The following is an 18,004-nucleotide window of genomic DNA, read 5'->3' on the forward strand; positions in this document are numbered from 1 at the left end:
AGTTTATTGGCTGCTCTGTGTGCAGGGGACTGGGGGGGAGAGAGAGTCTATTTGCTGCTCCAGGAGCAGCAAATAGAAAAAAAAAAAAATTATATATATATATATATATATATATATATATATATATACATATATATATATATATATATATATATATATATATACACACACACACATATACACATATACACAATATATACAAATCCCCCCTCCCATGCACAGAAGACAATGCAGCCCCCTTAGAAATGCTTTGTGCCTCGTTATATCTTTACAATATAAAAAAATTTCCCCCCAGATATTTACAATTTACTGTTTTTATATTTAACCCTTTGTATCCATAGGCAATAGTGTAGGGCACGCAGATCTCTGCTCCGACACATTGGGTGGTTGGCCCAGCTGGCAGTTGGAGAGCTGGGTGTCACTTTTCAGCCAACGGAAGGAGGATCAGTGCCCTGTGTTCCCTGTCAGTCCAATTCTAGTGATTTCCCCAAGTAAGGAATCCCGGGGGGGGGGGGGGTCATACAGATAAAGGGACCTGACATACATAAATAATACAGTTACTGTATATGGCGGCCATACACATCATGTGACCAGAACCGGGAAAAGGCATGGGGATAGAATTCTCTCTCTCTCTATATATATACTGTATGTGTCATCTCTTCATATAGTCTTGTATATATACATCGCTCAGTGATTAACAATGTTTCAGCTTCCTTATATACAGATAATATATATATCCCCTATATTGCACACTGATCATACTCTGTACCCCAATACTTGCCATGGCTCCTACCCCCCAGATATCCAGTGTATACACCCACCCGCACAGCTTCCATCCATTCTCCTGCAGCTCATCCCAGCATGAACCCTCACACTCACCAGCCAATCACAATTAGGGGATATTCCCAGTAAGTAGTAGAAAAAAACCCAATATAAAACACAACGGATTTGCATGTAAAAGGTTCTCATGGGAACGTCGGTACAAAAGCCACAAATATATAAATATCTATATGGGGAGGAGTAACAAAGTGCATGAAATGAGACAGGTGAAATAAATAAATAAATAAATAAAAGAGACTCACACACAGAGTCATACATTCACATACCTGCGCCTCACACAGTCACACACACACCAACACCTTTCCCTGTACAACTGCACACTGTACATAGGCAACCAATCACACACACACACACATATTATATAATATATATAATACATGGGCAGTTATAAGTAGTGATGTACACAAGCGCATGTATGTGAATCACATACTCATGGACATACATGCAGAACATATATACATGCATACATATATACAGATTTATACACAATTATATATATATATCTCTCTCCATATCTGTAGTCACACTGCATGAAGTGGTTTGATCTGAAGTCCCAGTGTCACACAGTTAGCCCTGCATACAGTACAGTCACTGTACCCCCAACACACACACACACACACACACACTGCAGTGGCACAGGGTGTGGCTCGTAGACCAGTCCCTATAGAAGAGGTGTGTGCAGCCTGAGGAAGGGCAGTGAGCGACACAACTGATACACAGGTACAGGTACAGGAGAATTCAATGAGAACAAAGTCATTTGGTCAGTCCCCTTGTCTGTAAACACTCCTGGGTCTGCTTCATCTCCTTCATCCTGCACATCCCACAAGGGCCGGGGAAAGAGGCGGAAAGAAAGAAAAGGTGTTTAAGGAAGGGAGGAATTGGTGAGAGGGAGAAAGGAAAATGGAGGGAGGAGAAAGGTTATAGAAGGACCAAAATGCAGTAAGGAAATGGGTGCAGGGGTACAAAAAAAAAGGCATAATGAGTGGAAGAGAGGTGAGTACGAATAGGTGGGACAAATGGAGGAGGGAAGGTGTAGGAGTAAGGTGAGAGAACAGAGGTGTGGAAGGAAGGATTAGAAAGAAGAGGGTGGGAAGAAATAAATAAGGGCAAGGAAAGGGTGGGAGGAAATAAAGGACAAGGAAAGGGTGGGAGGAAAAAAAGGGCAAGGAAAGGATGGGAGGAAGAAGGACAAGGAAAGGGTAGGGGGAAATAAAGAAGGGCAAGGAAAGGATAGGGGGAAATAAAGAAGGGCAAGGAAAGGGTGGGAGGAAAGAGAGGGTGACAGGAAGGAAAGGGTGGGAGGAAGGAAACAGTGGTTGGGGGGGGAGGTAACAGAAAGTATACAATTGGAAAGAGTGTGAAAGGGTGGGTGCAAGGGATGAGATGCAGGGCAGGGATGAAGAGTTGGTGGTTAAGGAGTATAGAGAGATATAGAGGGATAAAGAGAAAGGAGAAAAGAACTTGATCAGTGCAAAGTCGTCCCTAACATAGTACGTTCCCACTAACTGCCCATATATATATATATTAGTGTTTCTGTGAGGTTAATTACAGGCCCTTTCCCTGCGTGGTGTGTGTAAAACAGCAGGGTGCACTGCAGTACAGAGGGGGTTGTTGTACTAAAGGATGGGGTCTCATACACTGTTTGCTAGGGTTGCCACCTAGCCGGTATTACAAATTTACTGGCAATGAAGCTGCCGGTAAATTTGTAATACCCTTCAAAAAGACCCCTCGGCCTGCCCCCAATCCCCTGTAAAACTTAACTGAAATCCGTTGTGAAATCCCCGCACTGCGGTCCTGCCCCCTTTTGCATCATAGCCCGCCCCTTTGATGTCATGTCCTGCCCCTTTTAGTTCCCGCCCCCCACGAGCTGGTAATACATTTAGGAAAAGGTGGCAACCCTATTTACTATGCTATGTTCCTGACTCACCCCACGTTGGCTCCAGGTCTCTTACAGATGTCCTGCCTGCCCCACTCAATAGTGGCCCCTCGTATGTCCACCCCCCCCCCCGTATATACGCACCTGAGGCGGCAGCGGCGGAGGAAGCGCATGATTTTTCGGGCAGCCTGATCTTGCTTCTTGGTCAGGAAGGATCCCCTGTAGAACAGTGGAGATTAGTAAGAGACAGGGAGCTGCCATACTACATAGAATGAGTAGTCAGGGAATGAGTAGTAAAGCAGACATGCTCATACTTAATGCAGTGTTGCAGGGCAGTGCCCCCCCGTGCCCCCTCTCTGTAGCTCCTGTAACACTGCTGGATCAGGACGGCTGCCCGACGACTCTGCTGGAAACGCTTCTGCTCATAGTAACTGCGGAACTTGGACTGGATTAATATGGCTGCCTGTGTCATCTTCTTGTACAGGGCATACTGAGGGATGATGGGTAATCAGTGTTATAAGGAAAGCCAAATAAACTCTCCCCCATTTATCCTCATATTGTGCCCAGTCACCTCCATATTTGTCATACACAGGCCATTCCTGACCAATGAAACTGGCAAATAGCGACTTCTCACCCACTGATCTGTGCAACTGCCACATGCCAGAGATTGGGTGAGAGAGCAGAACTATTTTCAGGGTGAGGCATTAGGGGAGCACAGGGAGTTAAACAGGTTTATATGACAATTACCTTCAGAGCAATCCAAGTCAGCTTGTAAAAAAAGATCAGTTTGGGTTAATTAATGTGTGAGGCCAAAACCCAATCCCTCCCCTACACTCACAGCAGCACATACCCCCAGAGTCTTCTGTCCCAGTGGCTGCACAGTCCTGTCCTGCTTTATGGCAGCTGAGATTCTAGCTATCTGTATAACAGAACATTCTGTCCCAGTGGCTGCACAGATCCTATCTGATCCCCATTGTAAGCAGCAGTCCTGTCCTGCTTTATGGCAGCTGAGATTCTATCTGTATAACAGAACATTCTGTCCCAGTGGCTGCACAGATCCTATCTGATCCCCATTGTAAGCAGCAGTCCTGTCCTGCTTTATGGCAGCTGAGATTCTAGCTATCTGTATAACAGAACATTCTGTCCCAGTGGCTGCACAGATCCTATCTGATCCCCATTGTAAGCAGCAGTCCTGTCCTGCTTTATGGCAGCTGAGATTCTAGCTATCTGTATAACAGAACATTCTGTCCCAGTGGCTGCACAGATCCTATCTGATCCCCATTGTAAGCAGCAGTCCTGTCCTGCTTTATGGCAGCTGAGATTCTAGCTATCTGTGTAACAGAACATTCTGTCCCAGTGGCTGCACAGATCCTATCTGATCCCCATTGTAAGCAGCAGTCCTGTCCTGCTTTATGGCAGCTGAGATTCTAGCTATCTGTATAACAGAACATTCTGTCCCAGTGGCTGCACAGATCCTGTCTGATCCCCATTGTAAGCAGCAGTCCTGTCCTGCTTTATGGCAGCTGAGATTCTAGCTATCTGTATAACAGAACATTCTGTCCCAGTGGCTGCACAGATCCTATCTGATCCCCATTGTAAGCAGCAGTCCTGTCCTGCTTTATGGCAGCTGAGATTCTATCTGTATAACAGAACATTCTGTCCCAGTGGCTGCACAGATCCTATCTGATCCCCATTGTAAGCAGCAGTCCTGTCCTGCTTTATGGCAGCTGAGATTCTATCTGTATAACAGAACATTCTGTCCCAGTGGCTGCACAGCCCTGTCCTGCTTTATGGCAGCTGAGATTCTAGCTATCTGTATAACAGAACATTCTGTCCCAGTGGCTGCACAGATCCTATCTGATCCCCATTGTAAGCAGCAGTCCTGTCCTGCTTTATGGCAGCTGAGATTCTATCTGTATAACAGAACATTCTGTCCCAGTGGCTGCACAGATCCTATCTGATCCCCATTGTAAGCAGCAGTCCTGTCCTGCTTTATGGCAGCTGAGATTCTAGCTATCTGTATAACAGAACATTCTGTCCCAGTGGCTGCACAGATCCTGTCTGATCCCCATTGTAAGCAGCAGTCCTGTCCTGCTTTATGGCAGCTGAGATTCTAGCTATCTGTATAACAGAACATTCTGTCCCAGTGGCTGCACAGATCCTATCTGATCCCCATTGTAAGCAGCAGTCCTGTCCTGCTTTATGGCAGCTGAGATTCTAGCTATCTGTGTAACAGAACATTCTGTCCCAGTGGCTGCACAGATCCTATCTGATCCCCATTGTAAGCAGCAGTCCTGTCCTGCTTTATGGCAGCTGAGATTCTATCTGTATAACAGAACATTCTGTCCCAGTGGCTGCACAGATCCTATCTGATCCCCATTGTAAGCAGCAGTCCTGTCCTGCTTTATGGCAGCTGAGATTCTATCTTTATAACAGAGCACATTAGTTAAATATCTTGTCTGGGTTTTACGCCCATAGAAGAATTTAGTGACGACAGACAAAGCAGCGCTACCTGTTTGTACTTCCTATAGCAGCGCTGTATGACGGCTGCAGCCAGATCCTGCTGTTCTTTTAAGCGCCGGCCCTGTGAAATACAAAATGACAGATTATCAGCACTAGTTGCTAATGTTCTGGAGTCATAGCACCAGAGTATCAGTGACCAGTGAGTAAAGTGCCAGAATGTGTCAGTCCCCTCAGTTGGATTCTGTGGGACACACTTACCTTGTACTTACGGAACGCCGTCTGAATGACTCGGGCTGCCTCATATAACTCTCGCTGCTCGTGGTCCGACAGGGTGAGAAGAGCAAATTCACTCTCCATTCTGCCACTGCTTGAGGCACTGAGGAACTCTGACCAGCGAGCTGCACCCGGGGGATCAAACCTCTCAAATGGGATTTCTCCCAAGGGAGACGGAGTGGAGCGGGACAGGGGAGTTTCAGACCTGAGAAAGGTGAAAATGACACTTTATTTACTGACAAACTCCATGGACTTCATTGAGACATTACATGATGGGCCTACAGTAACCCTGCACCTGCTGAAAACCCGCCACATCTTAGGGAAGGCCGTATTGCTGGTATCATATATTGTACATCTGTTGTGTACAACACGGAATATTATTCACCTTGATATTTTAACCCGTAAAGGCTCAGAGGAGCGCCTGTTGCCTCTCTTGCTCCACTGACTGTACATTTCACTTGGGGGCAAATGACTTGATCCTTCATCTCTCGGACTCATCTGAGCAAATCGAGCCAAGGCACGTGCAGCTCTCATCCCCTCCCTGGGAACAGAACATTGTGAATTCACAAGCAACACACACACTAATACACCATTCACACACAGAATTAGTTACACTGCAGCAATGCCTATTCACAAACACTCACCCATGTGGAGGCAGGCCGGGCATCTGATCTGCAGTCTCTAGGTAACTGGCGAGCCAAGTCATAGTCTTACTCAGGTTGCCAGACCTTTCCCTTAGTGCAACAGAATCCGACGCAGTGAAGTCCTCCTGTTTTATCCGATCTGGAGTGGCCTCAATAATCTGCTCTGCCAGAGTCACCATGTCCACCTAGTAATGTGCCAGAGACAGTGTCAGTATGATACATAGGTTATTTTTCAAATCAGGAGTGTCCTGATGTGTACTTTAGAAATACGAGGACTACTTTTAATGATTATGTCCCATTATGATCTACATCCATAAAGGCATCGTTAGCATTCGGTTCCATGAAAAATATGACTTCAATATTGATTAATAAAAATGTTAATAGAGAAAATGTATATTTCTATATTTAACAAACAACTATTTCTTATGTAACCTTAACATAATAAATATGTGAATGAAAAGCATGAAATAGGAGGGTGATATAGACAAGCTGTTTGTTGACAGTGACTTGAGATCTACTGATCACCAGCTAAAGGTCTACTGATCCCCATCTACCTTTTGGGCACCCCTGATTTAATTCAATTGAGAGGTTAAGCAACTGCACATCATTCAGTCAAGGTCCCCTTAGCACATAACAAGGTTACAGATATATAGAAACATTGGGGTGTCACCCTGCTATAGTTCCAGGGGTACCCAGGGTACAAATAAGCACTCACCCCAAATCTCCCCCTAACTGACCTTCAGACTGGGCCCCCTTAGCACATAACAAGGTTACAGATATATAGAAACATTGGGGTGTCACCCTGATATAGTTCCAGGGGTACCCAGGGTACAAATAAGCATTCACCCCAAATCTCCCCCTAACTGACCTTCAGGCCTCTCTATATATATATATTATAGATATATAGAAATATTGGGGTGTCATCCTGCTAATTTTCCAGGGGTACCCAAGGCATAAATAAGCACTCACCCCAAAACCACCTTGAAATAGCTAGTGCCTGGTTGCTAGGGTCAACAGCATTAACAAACAGGCAGCTGAAACATTGTAAACTTAAGAACTCAGAAGCAATGGTGTAAGTATTTTGGAGTGCAGCACCTGCAAGTAACCCTGGTTCTCAGTATCCTCTGTGTATCCCAAGAGATCATGTGACTCCTCAAAGTTATCGCCAGCCCCAGGAGAGTCCAGGTACAAAGCGGTCCCTCCTGCATCTTCAGGGTCCCAGGAGGAGGTGAGAATTCGAGAGCTTGGGGAAGTCTCCGCAGGGGTGTCCTGGCTACTCTCTGGGCTGCAGTCAGGAGAGTCTCGCAGAGCAGAACTACTGGAATAGGCAGAGGTTACAGACACGGAACCGTCTGACACTTCCGATGGAGATGGGAGACTGCTGAGCCCTGAGGGAGGAGGGAACACTGTTTATCATTGGTCCTTCATTTTGTCTGTGTCGTCCTTTCACCCCATAAGGAGAGTAACAGACCCAGAGCTCGTTCTGTGTGTGTATAAGTGTGCCATGCTGTGGGCAGTGCCATTACCTGTATCAGCACTGGTAGAGAGGGGTGACAGTCCCATGCTGGGCTCCTGGTTGCCAGTGAGTGGGTGCCAGCTGCTTGCCTGTAGGCTTGTGTTGTTACTGTGGAAGGGCTCCGTTCTCTGCATCTCCTCCAGGGTGGCAGCCAGTTTGGTATGGCCTCTGTATCGGGCAACACCCAATGGAAAGCGACCCAAGGAGTCTGGGATGGAAAGAGCCCGACAGTCCCAGCGGAACAAGAGACTGGCAGCTTCAGTGTGACCCAGAGCGCAAGCCCACATCTGCCAAATGTACCAAGTGAGAGGGGTCAGAAAGAATGATATATTGATATACAGTACTGTGTAGTTGTAATAGAGAATGAAGGAAAGGAGAATGCAGCACAGTGGAGAGAAGGAAAGAAAGGTGAATGTAGCAGAGTGGAGAGAAGGAAGGAAAGGTGAATGTAGCAGAGTGGAGAGAAGGAAGGAAAGGAGAATGCAGCACAGTGGAGAGAAGGAAGGAAAGGTGAATGTAGCACAGTGGAGAGAAGGAAGGAAAGGAGAATGTAGCGGAGTGGAGAGAAGGAAGGAAAGGAGAATGTAGCGGAGTGGAGAGAAGGAAGGAAAGGAGAATGCAGCACAGTGGGGAGAAGGAAGGAAAGGTGAATGTAGCACAGTGGAGAGAAGGAAGGAAAGGAGAATGCAGCACAGTGGGGAGAAGGAAGGAAAGGTGAATGTAGCACAGTGGAGAGAAGGAAGGAAAGGAGAATGTAGCGGAGTGGAGAGAAGGAAGGAAAGGAGAATGTAGCGGAGTGGAGAGAAGGAAGGAAAGGAGAATGTAGCACAGTGGGGAGAAGGAAGGAAAGGTGAATGTAGCACAGTGGAGAGAAGGAAGGAAAGGAGAATGCAGCACAGTGGAGAGAAGGAAGGAAAGGAGAATGTAGCGGAGTGGAGAGAAGGAAGGAAAGGAGAATGCAGCGGAGTGGAGAGAAGGAAGGAAAGGAGAATGCAGCGGAGTGGAGAGAAGGAAGGAAAGGAGAATGCAGCACAGTGGGGAGAAGGAAGGAAAGGTGAATGTAGCGGAGTGGAGAGAAGGAAGGAAAGGAGAATGCAGCGGAGTGGAGAGAAGGAAGGAAAGGAGAATGCAGCACAGTGGGGAGAAGGAAGGAAAGAAGAATGTAGCACAGTGGGGAGAAGGAAGGAAAGGAGAATGCAGCACAGTGGGGAGAAGGAAGGAAAGGTGAATGTAGCGGAGTGGAGAGAAGGAAGGAAAGGAGAATGCAGCACAGTGGGGAGAAGGAAGGAAAGGAGAATGCAGCACAGTGGAGAGAAGGAAGGAAAGGAGAATGCAGCACAGTGGGGAGAAGGAAGGAAAGGTGAATGTAGCACAGTGGGGAAATAGAAGGAAAGGAGAATGTAGCACAGTGGAGAGAAGGAAGGAAAGGAGAATGTAGCACAGTGGAGAGAAGGAAGGAAAGGAGAATGTAGCACAGTGGAGAGAAGGAAGGAAAGGAGAATGTAGCGGAGTGGACAGAAGGAAGGAAAGGAGAATGTAGCGGAGTGGAGAGAAGGAAGGAAAGGAGAATGTAGCGGAGTGGAGAGAAGGAAGGAAAGGAGAATGTAGCGGAGTGGAGAGAAGGAAGGAAAGGAGAATGTAGCAGAGTGGAGAGAAGGAAGGAAAGGTGAATGTAGCACAGTGGGGAGAAGGAAAGGAGAGAAGAAAAGAAAAGAAAGAAGAATGTGCAGAAGCACTGAGAGAACAGACAGGTTACAGTGGAGAAGCAGCAGGAATAGGTTGCCTTACCAGAGGGGTACAGGAGAAGTGATCCACATTCAGAGGGTCAACCTCCAATTCCACTGCCAGACTTTGGGAATGAAGGTTCCTGCAGGAGAATGGGAAAAACAAGCAGCAGCTTAAAAAAAGATGGATAACAAATGCTGTTCTTGCTTGAAGCAGTCCCCTCCACTCCTGATGTCACTGCCCCTCTGCACCTATTTACCCTCCACTGCCTTATTGACCCACTGAAGCACTTTCCCTTGTAACCCCACTCACCTCCACTGTATCAGGGTGTGTATGAGCTGGGCGTATCCCTGAGCAGCTGCGAGGTGGAGCAGAGTCATGCCTCGGTAACTCATCTCGTGTGTTAGAAGGTCTGATGTCACCCAGCAGCTCTGTGACATCATTTTCTCACACACTGCCACTAATCGAGCCTCAAAGGAATCGGCACTTGACATCTGAAAAAGAGAAATGTTTTTAGCTCCCACTCATCACCCCAAGGGTAAATACCTACGTCCATTCAATCCCTATGAGAGATGTAACATTTCCCCATAAGCCTATGGAAATGACCCAAATGAAGCAAAAGGCAATGCGTAACACACACAGGTATGCTGGGCACAACAAGGCCTGTACCATGGAAATGATGGCACAGATACCCCCACACCCTGATTGCACAAGGGCAATAGCATGAGACTTCTCTGGCTCCTTCAGGATAACCGCCAATGTGTGGAACATTTTGTTGGTAACTTAAGAAGCAAATAATCCACTTAGCAAATGTGACATGACGTGCAATGGAAAGAGATGGAGCTTCCCCTCCTTTATCTGGAATTCTCTAGGCTGGGGGTGGCTCACACATACAGGACAAGGGCTGTGCATGGCATATGGGCAAGGGCACAGACAGCTGCATGCAGGAGAATTGGATGTCTGTTACACTCACTGGCATTAAGCCTCCCTACTGCAGCCAATCGCATGCCTGGCTGCCCATAATGAGGCTACAAACACACCCCATAACTGGCAACATCCAAACATTTACTGTGTCCTTTCAATCATCCCTGTGAGAGGTTGAGCCCCAAAGTATGGAAGCAACATGTAAGAAAGACCACTGACCTGGGTGCTCTCTCCTCCCCGTGGGCCAGAAGGAGTCTGGTGGTGCTGGGTCTGCCCAGAACTCATATCGGCCATTCTCCTCTCCATCTGTTCCAAGCGCTCCAGGATAGACATCCTAAACTGATTGTCTGCAAGAGACACGTGTAAGGGACAAATGAGACAGACACGGTGGGAAGGAAAAACAGGGAGAGGGATAAAGTGAGGCAACAGGCCAGTAAAAGAGCAGATAAAATAATTCCAGAGAAGAGCACAGAGAGAGGAAGGGAAATAATGGAGAGACAGAAGGGGGGAAAGTGAGGGAGACATTCAGACACGGGGCAAGAGAGTGGGAGAAAAAGAAGTGGTAACACACGTGGCAACACGTGGGAAAGAAAAAATGGAAGAGAAAGAGAGATAAAGGAGGGGTAAGGACAGGACACCATCCAAAAGATAAATAATGGGGAGAGAGAAAAGGTTGGAAGAAAAAGAGCACAATATATATATGAGCACATACCATCATCATTATACTTATATACTGTATCTGTAACTTTATACCTACGACAATCCACTACCTCTCTAATTATATGTGATAATTGCTCTCTCCTGTACCCCCTATAAAGTTCCAGGGGTACACAGGGGACAAATAAGCACTCACCCCAAATCTCCCCCTAACTGACCTTCAGACTGGGCCCCCTTAGCTCATAACAAGGTTACAGATATATAGAAACATTGGGGTGTCACCCTACTATAGTTTCAGGGGTACCCAGGGCACAGATAAGCAATCACCCCAAATCTCCCCCTAACTGGCCTTCAGACTCGGCCCCCTTAGCTTATAACAAGGTTACAGATATATAGAAACATTGGAGTGTCCCCCTGCTGTAGTTCCAGGGGTACCCAGGGTACAAATAAGCACTCACCCCAAATCTCCCCCTAACTGGCCTTCAGACTCGACCCCCTTAGCTTATAACAAGGTTACAGATATATAGAAACATTGGAGTGTCCCCCTGCTGTAGTTCCAGGGGTACCCAGGGTACAAATAAGCACTCACCCCAAATCTCCCCCTAACTGACCTTCAGACTGGGCCCCCTTAGCTCATTACAAGGTTACAGATATATAGAAACATTGGGGTGTCACCCTGCTATAGTTCCAGGGGTACCCAGGGTACAAATAAGCACTTACCCCAAATCTCCCCCTAACTGACCTTCAGACTGGGCCCCCTTAGCTCATAACAAGGTTACAGATATATAGAAACATTGGGGGGTCACCCTGCCCGTATCATAGTATAGTATCATTACATACAGTATAGCTGTGGCACAAATATATATATATACAGATTAATACAAGAGGTGCAGTCCCAGTTCACATTTGCTCCAGAAGAGAAAAGAGCCCCTTGGTGGCCCCAGGCTTGAGAAGTGGCACAGACACATGCCTATAGGATTATATAAGACTCAGTGAGAGCAATGAGTACTCATACAATACTTACACACAATTGCACTAGTCTAATAGCCCTATTTCCCTGCAGCCTACCTTCATGTCCCGCACTCGCACAGTGTTGTTCCTTTTCCCAGCATGCTCTGGTGCAGTGGCCGGGACACTGAGTGTGGATGGTGTGTGAGGATCACAGAGTGTCTCTTCCTACAGCCCAAACCCACTTGTGTCCAATAATCCTGTGCTACTAAAATAGCCTCCCCCCCCCCAGTGAGAGCTCATTAAAGGCTGGGCAAATACAAGTGAGCCAGGAGCAGCAGTAGTTCTGAGCATGGAATGGATTTGTGCTGCAGTAACATTATCAGCTATGAGCCCAATAGACAATGTGCAACGTACCCCCAGCTGGCACCTCTCAGAACCAGTATAGGATCCGGCCTGGCACTGCCCAGTCTAATGGCTTCTGTGCCCTGAGCCCAACATGCCCCCCATTAAGTACCTCTCCCTCCCACCTCATTCAACCCAATCATTTAATCACATGAGATTAGGGGAGGTGAAGCAACAGATGCACCACTCAATTGTCCCCTGTCACTGACAATGCCACCGCTTTATCCCTGGCACACTCACTTACTGACTTTATCCCTGGCACACTCACACTCACTTAATGACTTTATCCCTGGCACACTCACTGACACTTACTGACTTTATCCCTGGCACACTCACTTACTGACTTTATCCCTGGCACACTCACTTACTGACTTTATCCCTGGCACACTCACTTACTGACTTTATCCCTGGCACACTCACTTACTGACTTTATCCCTGGCACACTCACACTCACTGACACTTACTGGCTTTATCCCTGGCACACTCACTTACTGACTTTATCCCTGGCACACTCACTTACTGACTTTATCCCTGGCACACTCACTTACTGACTTTATCCCTGGCACACTCACTTACTGACTTTATCCCTGGCACACTCACACTCACTGACACTTACTGGCTTTATCCCTGGCACACACTCACTGACACTTACTGACTTTATCTCACTTACACTCACTGACACTTACTGGCTTTATCCCTGGCACACACTCACACTCACTGACACTTACTGACTTTATCTCACTTACACTCACTGACACTTACTGGCTTTATCTCACTCACTGACAATGCCACTTTGTGACTTTATCCCTAGCACACTCACTGACAATGCCATGTGTATTTCTGGACTTTTTTCAAATGTTTTACTACTATGAACATATCCCTTCTAACTGCACTAATATAAGCATGGGACTCATTTTAGAGATGATACACTATGGTATATGACACCGCTATCTCACATGACCTCACTTCCTGTATACACCTTTAAAGGCTTGTATCCTTTACACTTGATAACCTGAAACATGCTGTGTAAAATAAAAAACACTTAGCAGTAAGATCTGCTTTCATTGCTACTCAATTGATTAAACTCAATTGATTAAGTTTTCACACAGTGTTTTACTGAGATTGAGAAGTTTAGCCAGACCCTCACCTTGTTCAGAATTCTATACAGTACATACGGCTCATGTACAACTCATTATTGATAGGAGCAGTGTAACGCAGTGGGCGGAGCCTGTACCTGCACCATATATCACTGAATACCCTCCGACTGGCATTATACTGACAGTTTGCCCCTCCCCCTGCAGGGTGACACAGTTTGCCCCTCCTCCTGCAGGGTGATATAGTTTGCCCCTCCTCCTGCAGGGTGATATAGTTTGCCCCTCCTCCTGCAGGGTGATACAGACAGTTTGCCCCTCCTCCTGCAGGGTGATACAGACAGTTTGCCCCTCCTCCTGCAGGGTGATACAGACAGTTTGCCCATCCTCCTGCAGGGTGATACAGACAGTTTGCCCCTCCTCCTGCAGGGTGATATAGTTTGCCCCTCCTCCTGCAGGGTGATACAGTTTGCCCCTCCTCCTGCAGGGTGATATAGTTTGCCCCTCCTCCTGCAGGGTGATACAGACAGTTTGCCCCTCCTCCTGCAGGGTGATACAGTTTGCCCCTCCTCCTGCAGGGTGATATAGTTTGCCCCTCCTCCTGCAGGGTGATACAGACAGTTTGCCCCTCCTCTTGCAGGGTGACACAAGGAGCCATGAGACACTTCCTCTGTCTCTAATAAACAGGCGGGTGCTATGGGTCCCTCTCCCTTTAGCACAACAAACAAAAAGAGCAGCAATGCAGCTTCTCTGGGGTAAAGGTTTCAGGGAGAAGTATTCTAGCAGATTTAGGGTTAATTCCTTTGTTGAGTTTCCACTTGACAGACCATCTTCAGGAGATTAGGGGTTACTATTCATTTTTTTACAAAAAGCAAAAAGCCATCACTAAAAGCACTGCAGCTAATCAGGTCCCATTCCCTGCAGGACGGGGTGCAGTCAGGAGATCCCCAGCACCTCTACTGTTAATGTGCCATAATCCAAGGAGAGAGAGGCAGTCAACAAGCAGCTCTGGGATTAAAGTCCCTTAATCCAAGGAGAGACAGATAGTCAACAAGAGCCTCCCAGCAACTCTGTGGTTAAAGTCAAATAATCCAAGGAGAGACAGGCAGCCAACAAGAGCTTCCCAGCAGCTGTGGGGTTAAAGTCCCATAATCCAAGGAGAGACAGGCAGTGAGCAAGAGCCTCCCAGCAACTCTGTGGTTAAAGTCAAATAATACAAGGAGAGACAGGCAGCCAACAACAGCTTCCCAGCAGCTGTGGGGTTAAAGTCCCATAATCTAAGGAGAGACAGGCAGTCAGCAAGAGCCTCCCAGCAACTCTGTGGTTAAAGTCAAATAATACAAAGAGAGACAGGCAGTCAACAACAGCTTCCCAGCAGCTGTGGGGTTAAAGTCCCATAATACTAGGAGACAGGCAGCCAACAAGAGTCTCCCAGCTGCTGTGGGGTTAATGTCCCATAATCCAAGGAGAGACAGGCAGTCAACAACAGCTTCCCAGCAGCTGTGGGGTTAAAGTCCTATAGGCTGTGACAGAGAGAGGGCACTTAGGACTTTCTATAAACAGCCCCAAAATTGCCCCTCCGGCGGGGGGGGGGGGGGTGAGTGTAAGCTGATGCCAGTTGCTAGAGAGCTGTCAGTTCTGTGGCTGAGTCACGCAGCGCTGGGTATGACAAGCATGTGGCTGGCGTCACCGTGTCCTTCCATAGTGAGTAAAATAGTCCCTCGTGGGATTCATGTTGCTGCCCGGCGCTGAAAGACGGGGGACAGAAATAGAACAGGAGGTCCCTGACACCCCTTCCTGCCCAATACAAAGCCACAGGCAGCTGGTGAGTAAGGGTCCTGGGGTCTCACTGTAGCACATACTCCCAGAGACTGAGCAACGTGTGTGGCATGATTCCCACAGTAATACAACTGTCACACATCTCTGACTGTCACATGTCCTGTGAGGTCCTAGGCTACAGCACAATCTAGTTGCCCTTAGGCTACAAGCAGTGGGCCACCATAGCTTCTTGTTCAGAGCCCCAGGCCCTGCTTTATCCCCTCATCAAACAAACAGAACAAATCTGCATCAGCGGTGAGGAAAACACCCCAAAATTCTGCATCCCCACAAATGCTGCTCCTGAGAGAGTCACAATAGGGAAAAGGAATTAACACAAAACTTCCCGGGCCGTCCTCTCATCCAGTAGCAAGTGCAATGCTTCAACTACTGCTGCAAACTTATCAGCATGGCACAATATCAGCCCGTTACATGCATAGATGGTCAGCTCTGTGGGGTAGGGAGACACTTCTTGCCTTTATTATTCTTGTTACAAGGGGAGTGGAGATTAATGAACAGAGAGATCCCATAAAACTATGACAGCATAGGTATTCCCCTGTACTAAGCACAATTCAGCAGGAACAGTCCCCTAAGTTTTCTCATAGTCTGTACAGAGAGATCCCATAAAACTATGGTACATAGGTATTCCCCTGTACTAAGCACAATTCAGCAGGAACAGTCCCTAAGTTTGCTCATAGTCTGTACAGAGAGATCCCATAAAACTATGGCAGCATAGGTATTCCCCTGTACTAAGCACAATTCAGCAGGAACAGTCCCTAAGTTTGCTCATAGTCTGTACAGAGAGATCCCATAAAACTATGGCAGCATAAGTATTCCCTGTACTAAGCACAATTCAGCAGGAACAGTCCCTAAGTTTGCTCATAGTCTGTACAGAGAGATCCCATAAAACTATGGCAGCATAGGTATTCCCTGTACTAAGCACAATTCAGCAGGAACAGTCCCTAAGTTTGCTCATAGTCTGTACAGAGAGATCCCATAAAACTATGGCAGCATAGGTATTCCCTGTACTAAGCACAATTCAGCAGGAACAGTCCCTAAGTTTGCTCATAGTCTGTACAGAGAGATCCCATAAAACTATGGCAGCATAGGTATTCCCTGTACTAAGCACAATTCAGCAGGAACAGTCACTAAGTTTGCTCATAGTCTGTACAGAGAGATCCCATAAAACTATGGTACATAGGTATTCCCCTGTACTAAGCACAATTCAGCAGGAACAGTCCCCTAAGTTTGCTCATAGTCTGTACAGAGAGATCCCATAAAACTATGGCAGCATAGGTATTCCTCTGTACTAAGCACAATTCAGCAGGAACGGTCCCCTAAGTTTGCTCATAGTCTGTACAGAGAGATCCCATAAAACTATGGCAGCATAGGTATTCCTCTGTAGTAAGCACAATTCAGCAGGAACAGTCCCCTAAGTTTGCTCATAGTCTGTACAGAGAGATCCCATAAAACTATGGCAGCATAGGTATTCCTCTGTACTAAGCACAATTCAGCAGGAACAGTCCCCTAAGTTTGCTCATAGTCTGTACAGAGAGATACCATAAAACTATGGCAGAATAGGCATTCCATGTACTAAGCACAGTTCAGCAGGAACAGCCTCTAAATTTGCTCATAGTCTGTACAGAGAGATCCCATAAAACTATGGCAGCATAGGTATTCCCTGTACTAAGCACAATTCAGCAGGAACAGTCCCTAAGTTTGCTCATAGTCTGTACAGAGAGATCCCATAAAACTATGGCAGCATAGGTATTCCCTGTACTAAGTACAATTCAGCAGGAACAGTCCCTAAGTTTGCTCATAGTCTGTACAGAGAGATCCCATAAAACTATGGCAGCATAGGTATTCCCTGTACTAAGCACAATTCAGCAGGAACAGTCCCCTAAGTTTGCTCATAGTCTGTACAGAGAGATCCCATAAAACTATGGCAGCATAGGTATTCTCTGTACTAAGCACAATTCAGCAGGAACAGTCCCTAAGTTTGCTCATAGTCTGTACAGAGAGATCCCATAAAACTATGGCACATAGGTATTCCCCTGTACTAAGCACAATTCAGCAGGAACAGTCCCTAAGTTTGCTCATAGTCTGTACAGAGAGATCCCATAAAACTATGGCAGCATAGGTATTCCCTGTACTAAGCACAATTCAGCAGGAACAGTCCCCTAAGTTTGCTCATAGTCTGTACAGAGAGATAAAACTATGGCAGAATAGGTATTCCCGTATTCGGGGCCTTACCATCGAGTGAGAGCCAGTCCAACTGGGTGCTGGGTAGCGTGAGGAAGTTTCGGGCACGATACTCGAAGACGACAGAGTGAGAGATAACTTGCTGGTGATGTATGACCTGCAGTGTGACCAGGCCGGCCTCGTGGGCTGTAAGTGCAAATTGACACATAACAAATAATGTTGTGACTAACCAGCACTGGCCAGTTGGCCAGTAACCTATAGGAACTAATTGGCAAGAGAATGTAGAACAATGAAAGCAAACATTTGATTGGCTGCCATGGGTTAGTGCTCAGTGTTCATAAACTAGCTCTAACTCCTCCCAGGAATTGCATACATATTAACACATTCCTCTGTATAACACTGAATCCTGCTCCCCACCCCCACAGTAACCAGACGGCAACACACTTACCTGGGCAGTAGCAGCGTAGGACTCCTGATTGGATGAGAGAGGCCTGCACAGTCAGGTGATCAAATACACAGGAATAAGAGTCTGTATTTTCTAACCAGGGACCTGTGATCAGGATCTTAACACCCCCCTGATATATTGAGAAGAGAGGGAGATGATAAGGTAGGAGGCGGGGCACTC

The 18,004-nt window shown here is 46.8% G+C and overlaps 1 protein-coding gene across 3 annotated transcripts in view; it reads right to left on the reverse strand.

Annotated features, from left to right (window-relative positions):
• Positions 1 to 310: 310 nt before the first annotated feature.
• camta2.S (calmodulin binding transcription activator 2 S homeolog) overlaps positions 311 to 18,004 on the reverse strand; it is a 44,864-nt gene continuing 27,170 nt past the window's right edge. For 2 of the 3 annotated variants that reach the window (XM_041588984.1, XM_041588985.1), the window contains 15 exons: positions 17,828 to 17,954; positions 17,431 to 17,565; positions 10,481 to 10,608; positions 9,650 to 9,831; positions 9,401 to 9,479; positions 7,623 to 7,899; positions 7,192 to 7,484; positions 6,097 to 6,281; positions 5,838 to 5,993; positions 5,438 to 5,657; positions 5,229 to 5,300; positions 3,464 to 3,484; positions 3,031 to 3,206; positions 2,861 to 2,935; positions 311 to 1,651 (listed from right to left, as the gene is read on the reverse strand). In XM_041588984.1, coding sequence (XP_041444918.1) covers positions 1,594 to 1,651; positions 2,861 to 2,935; positions 3,031 to 3,206; positions 3,464 to 3,484; positions 5,229 to 5,300; positions 5,438 to 5,657; positions 5,838 to 5,993; positions 6,097 to 6,281; positions 7,192 to 7,484; positions 7,623 to 7,899; positions 9,401 to 9,479; positions 9,650 to 9,831; positions 10,481 to 10,608; positions 17,431 to 17,565; positions 17,828 to 17,954 — 2,184 coding nt within the window. In that variant the 3' untranslated portion in view covers positions 311 to 1,593. The remainder of the gene's footprint in view (positions 1,652 to 2,860; positions 2,936 to 3,030; positions 3,207 to 3,463; positions 3,485 to 5,228; positions 5,301 to 5,437; positions 5,658 to 5,837; positions 5,994 to 6,096; positions 6,282 to 7,191; positions 7,485 to 7,622; positions 7,900 to 9,400; positions 9,480 to 9,649; positions 9,832 to 10,480; positions 10,609 to 17,430; positions 17,566 to 17,827; positions 17,955 to 18,004) is intronic. The other variant, XM_041588986.1, reaches the window with a different exon arrangement.

This window comes from Xenopus laevis, chromosome 3S (genome assembly GCF_017654675.1).
Source record: "Xenopus laevis strain J_2021 chromosome 3S, Xenopus_laevis_v10.1, whole genome shotgun sequence".
Taxonomy (NCBI): Eukaryota; Metazoa; Chordata; class Amphibia; order Anura; family Pipidae; genus Xenopus; species Xenopus laevis.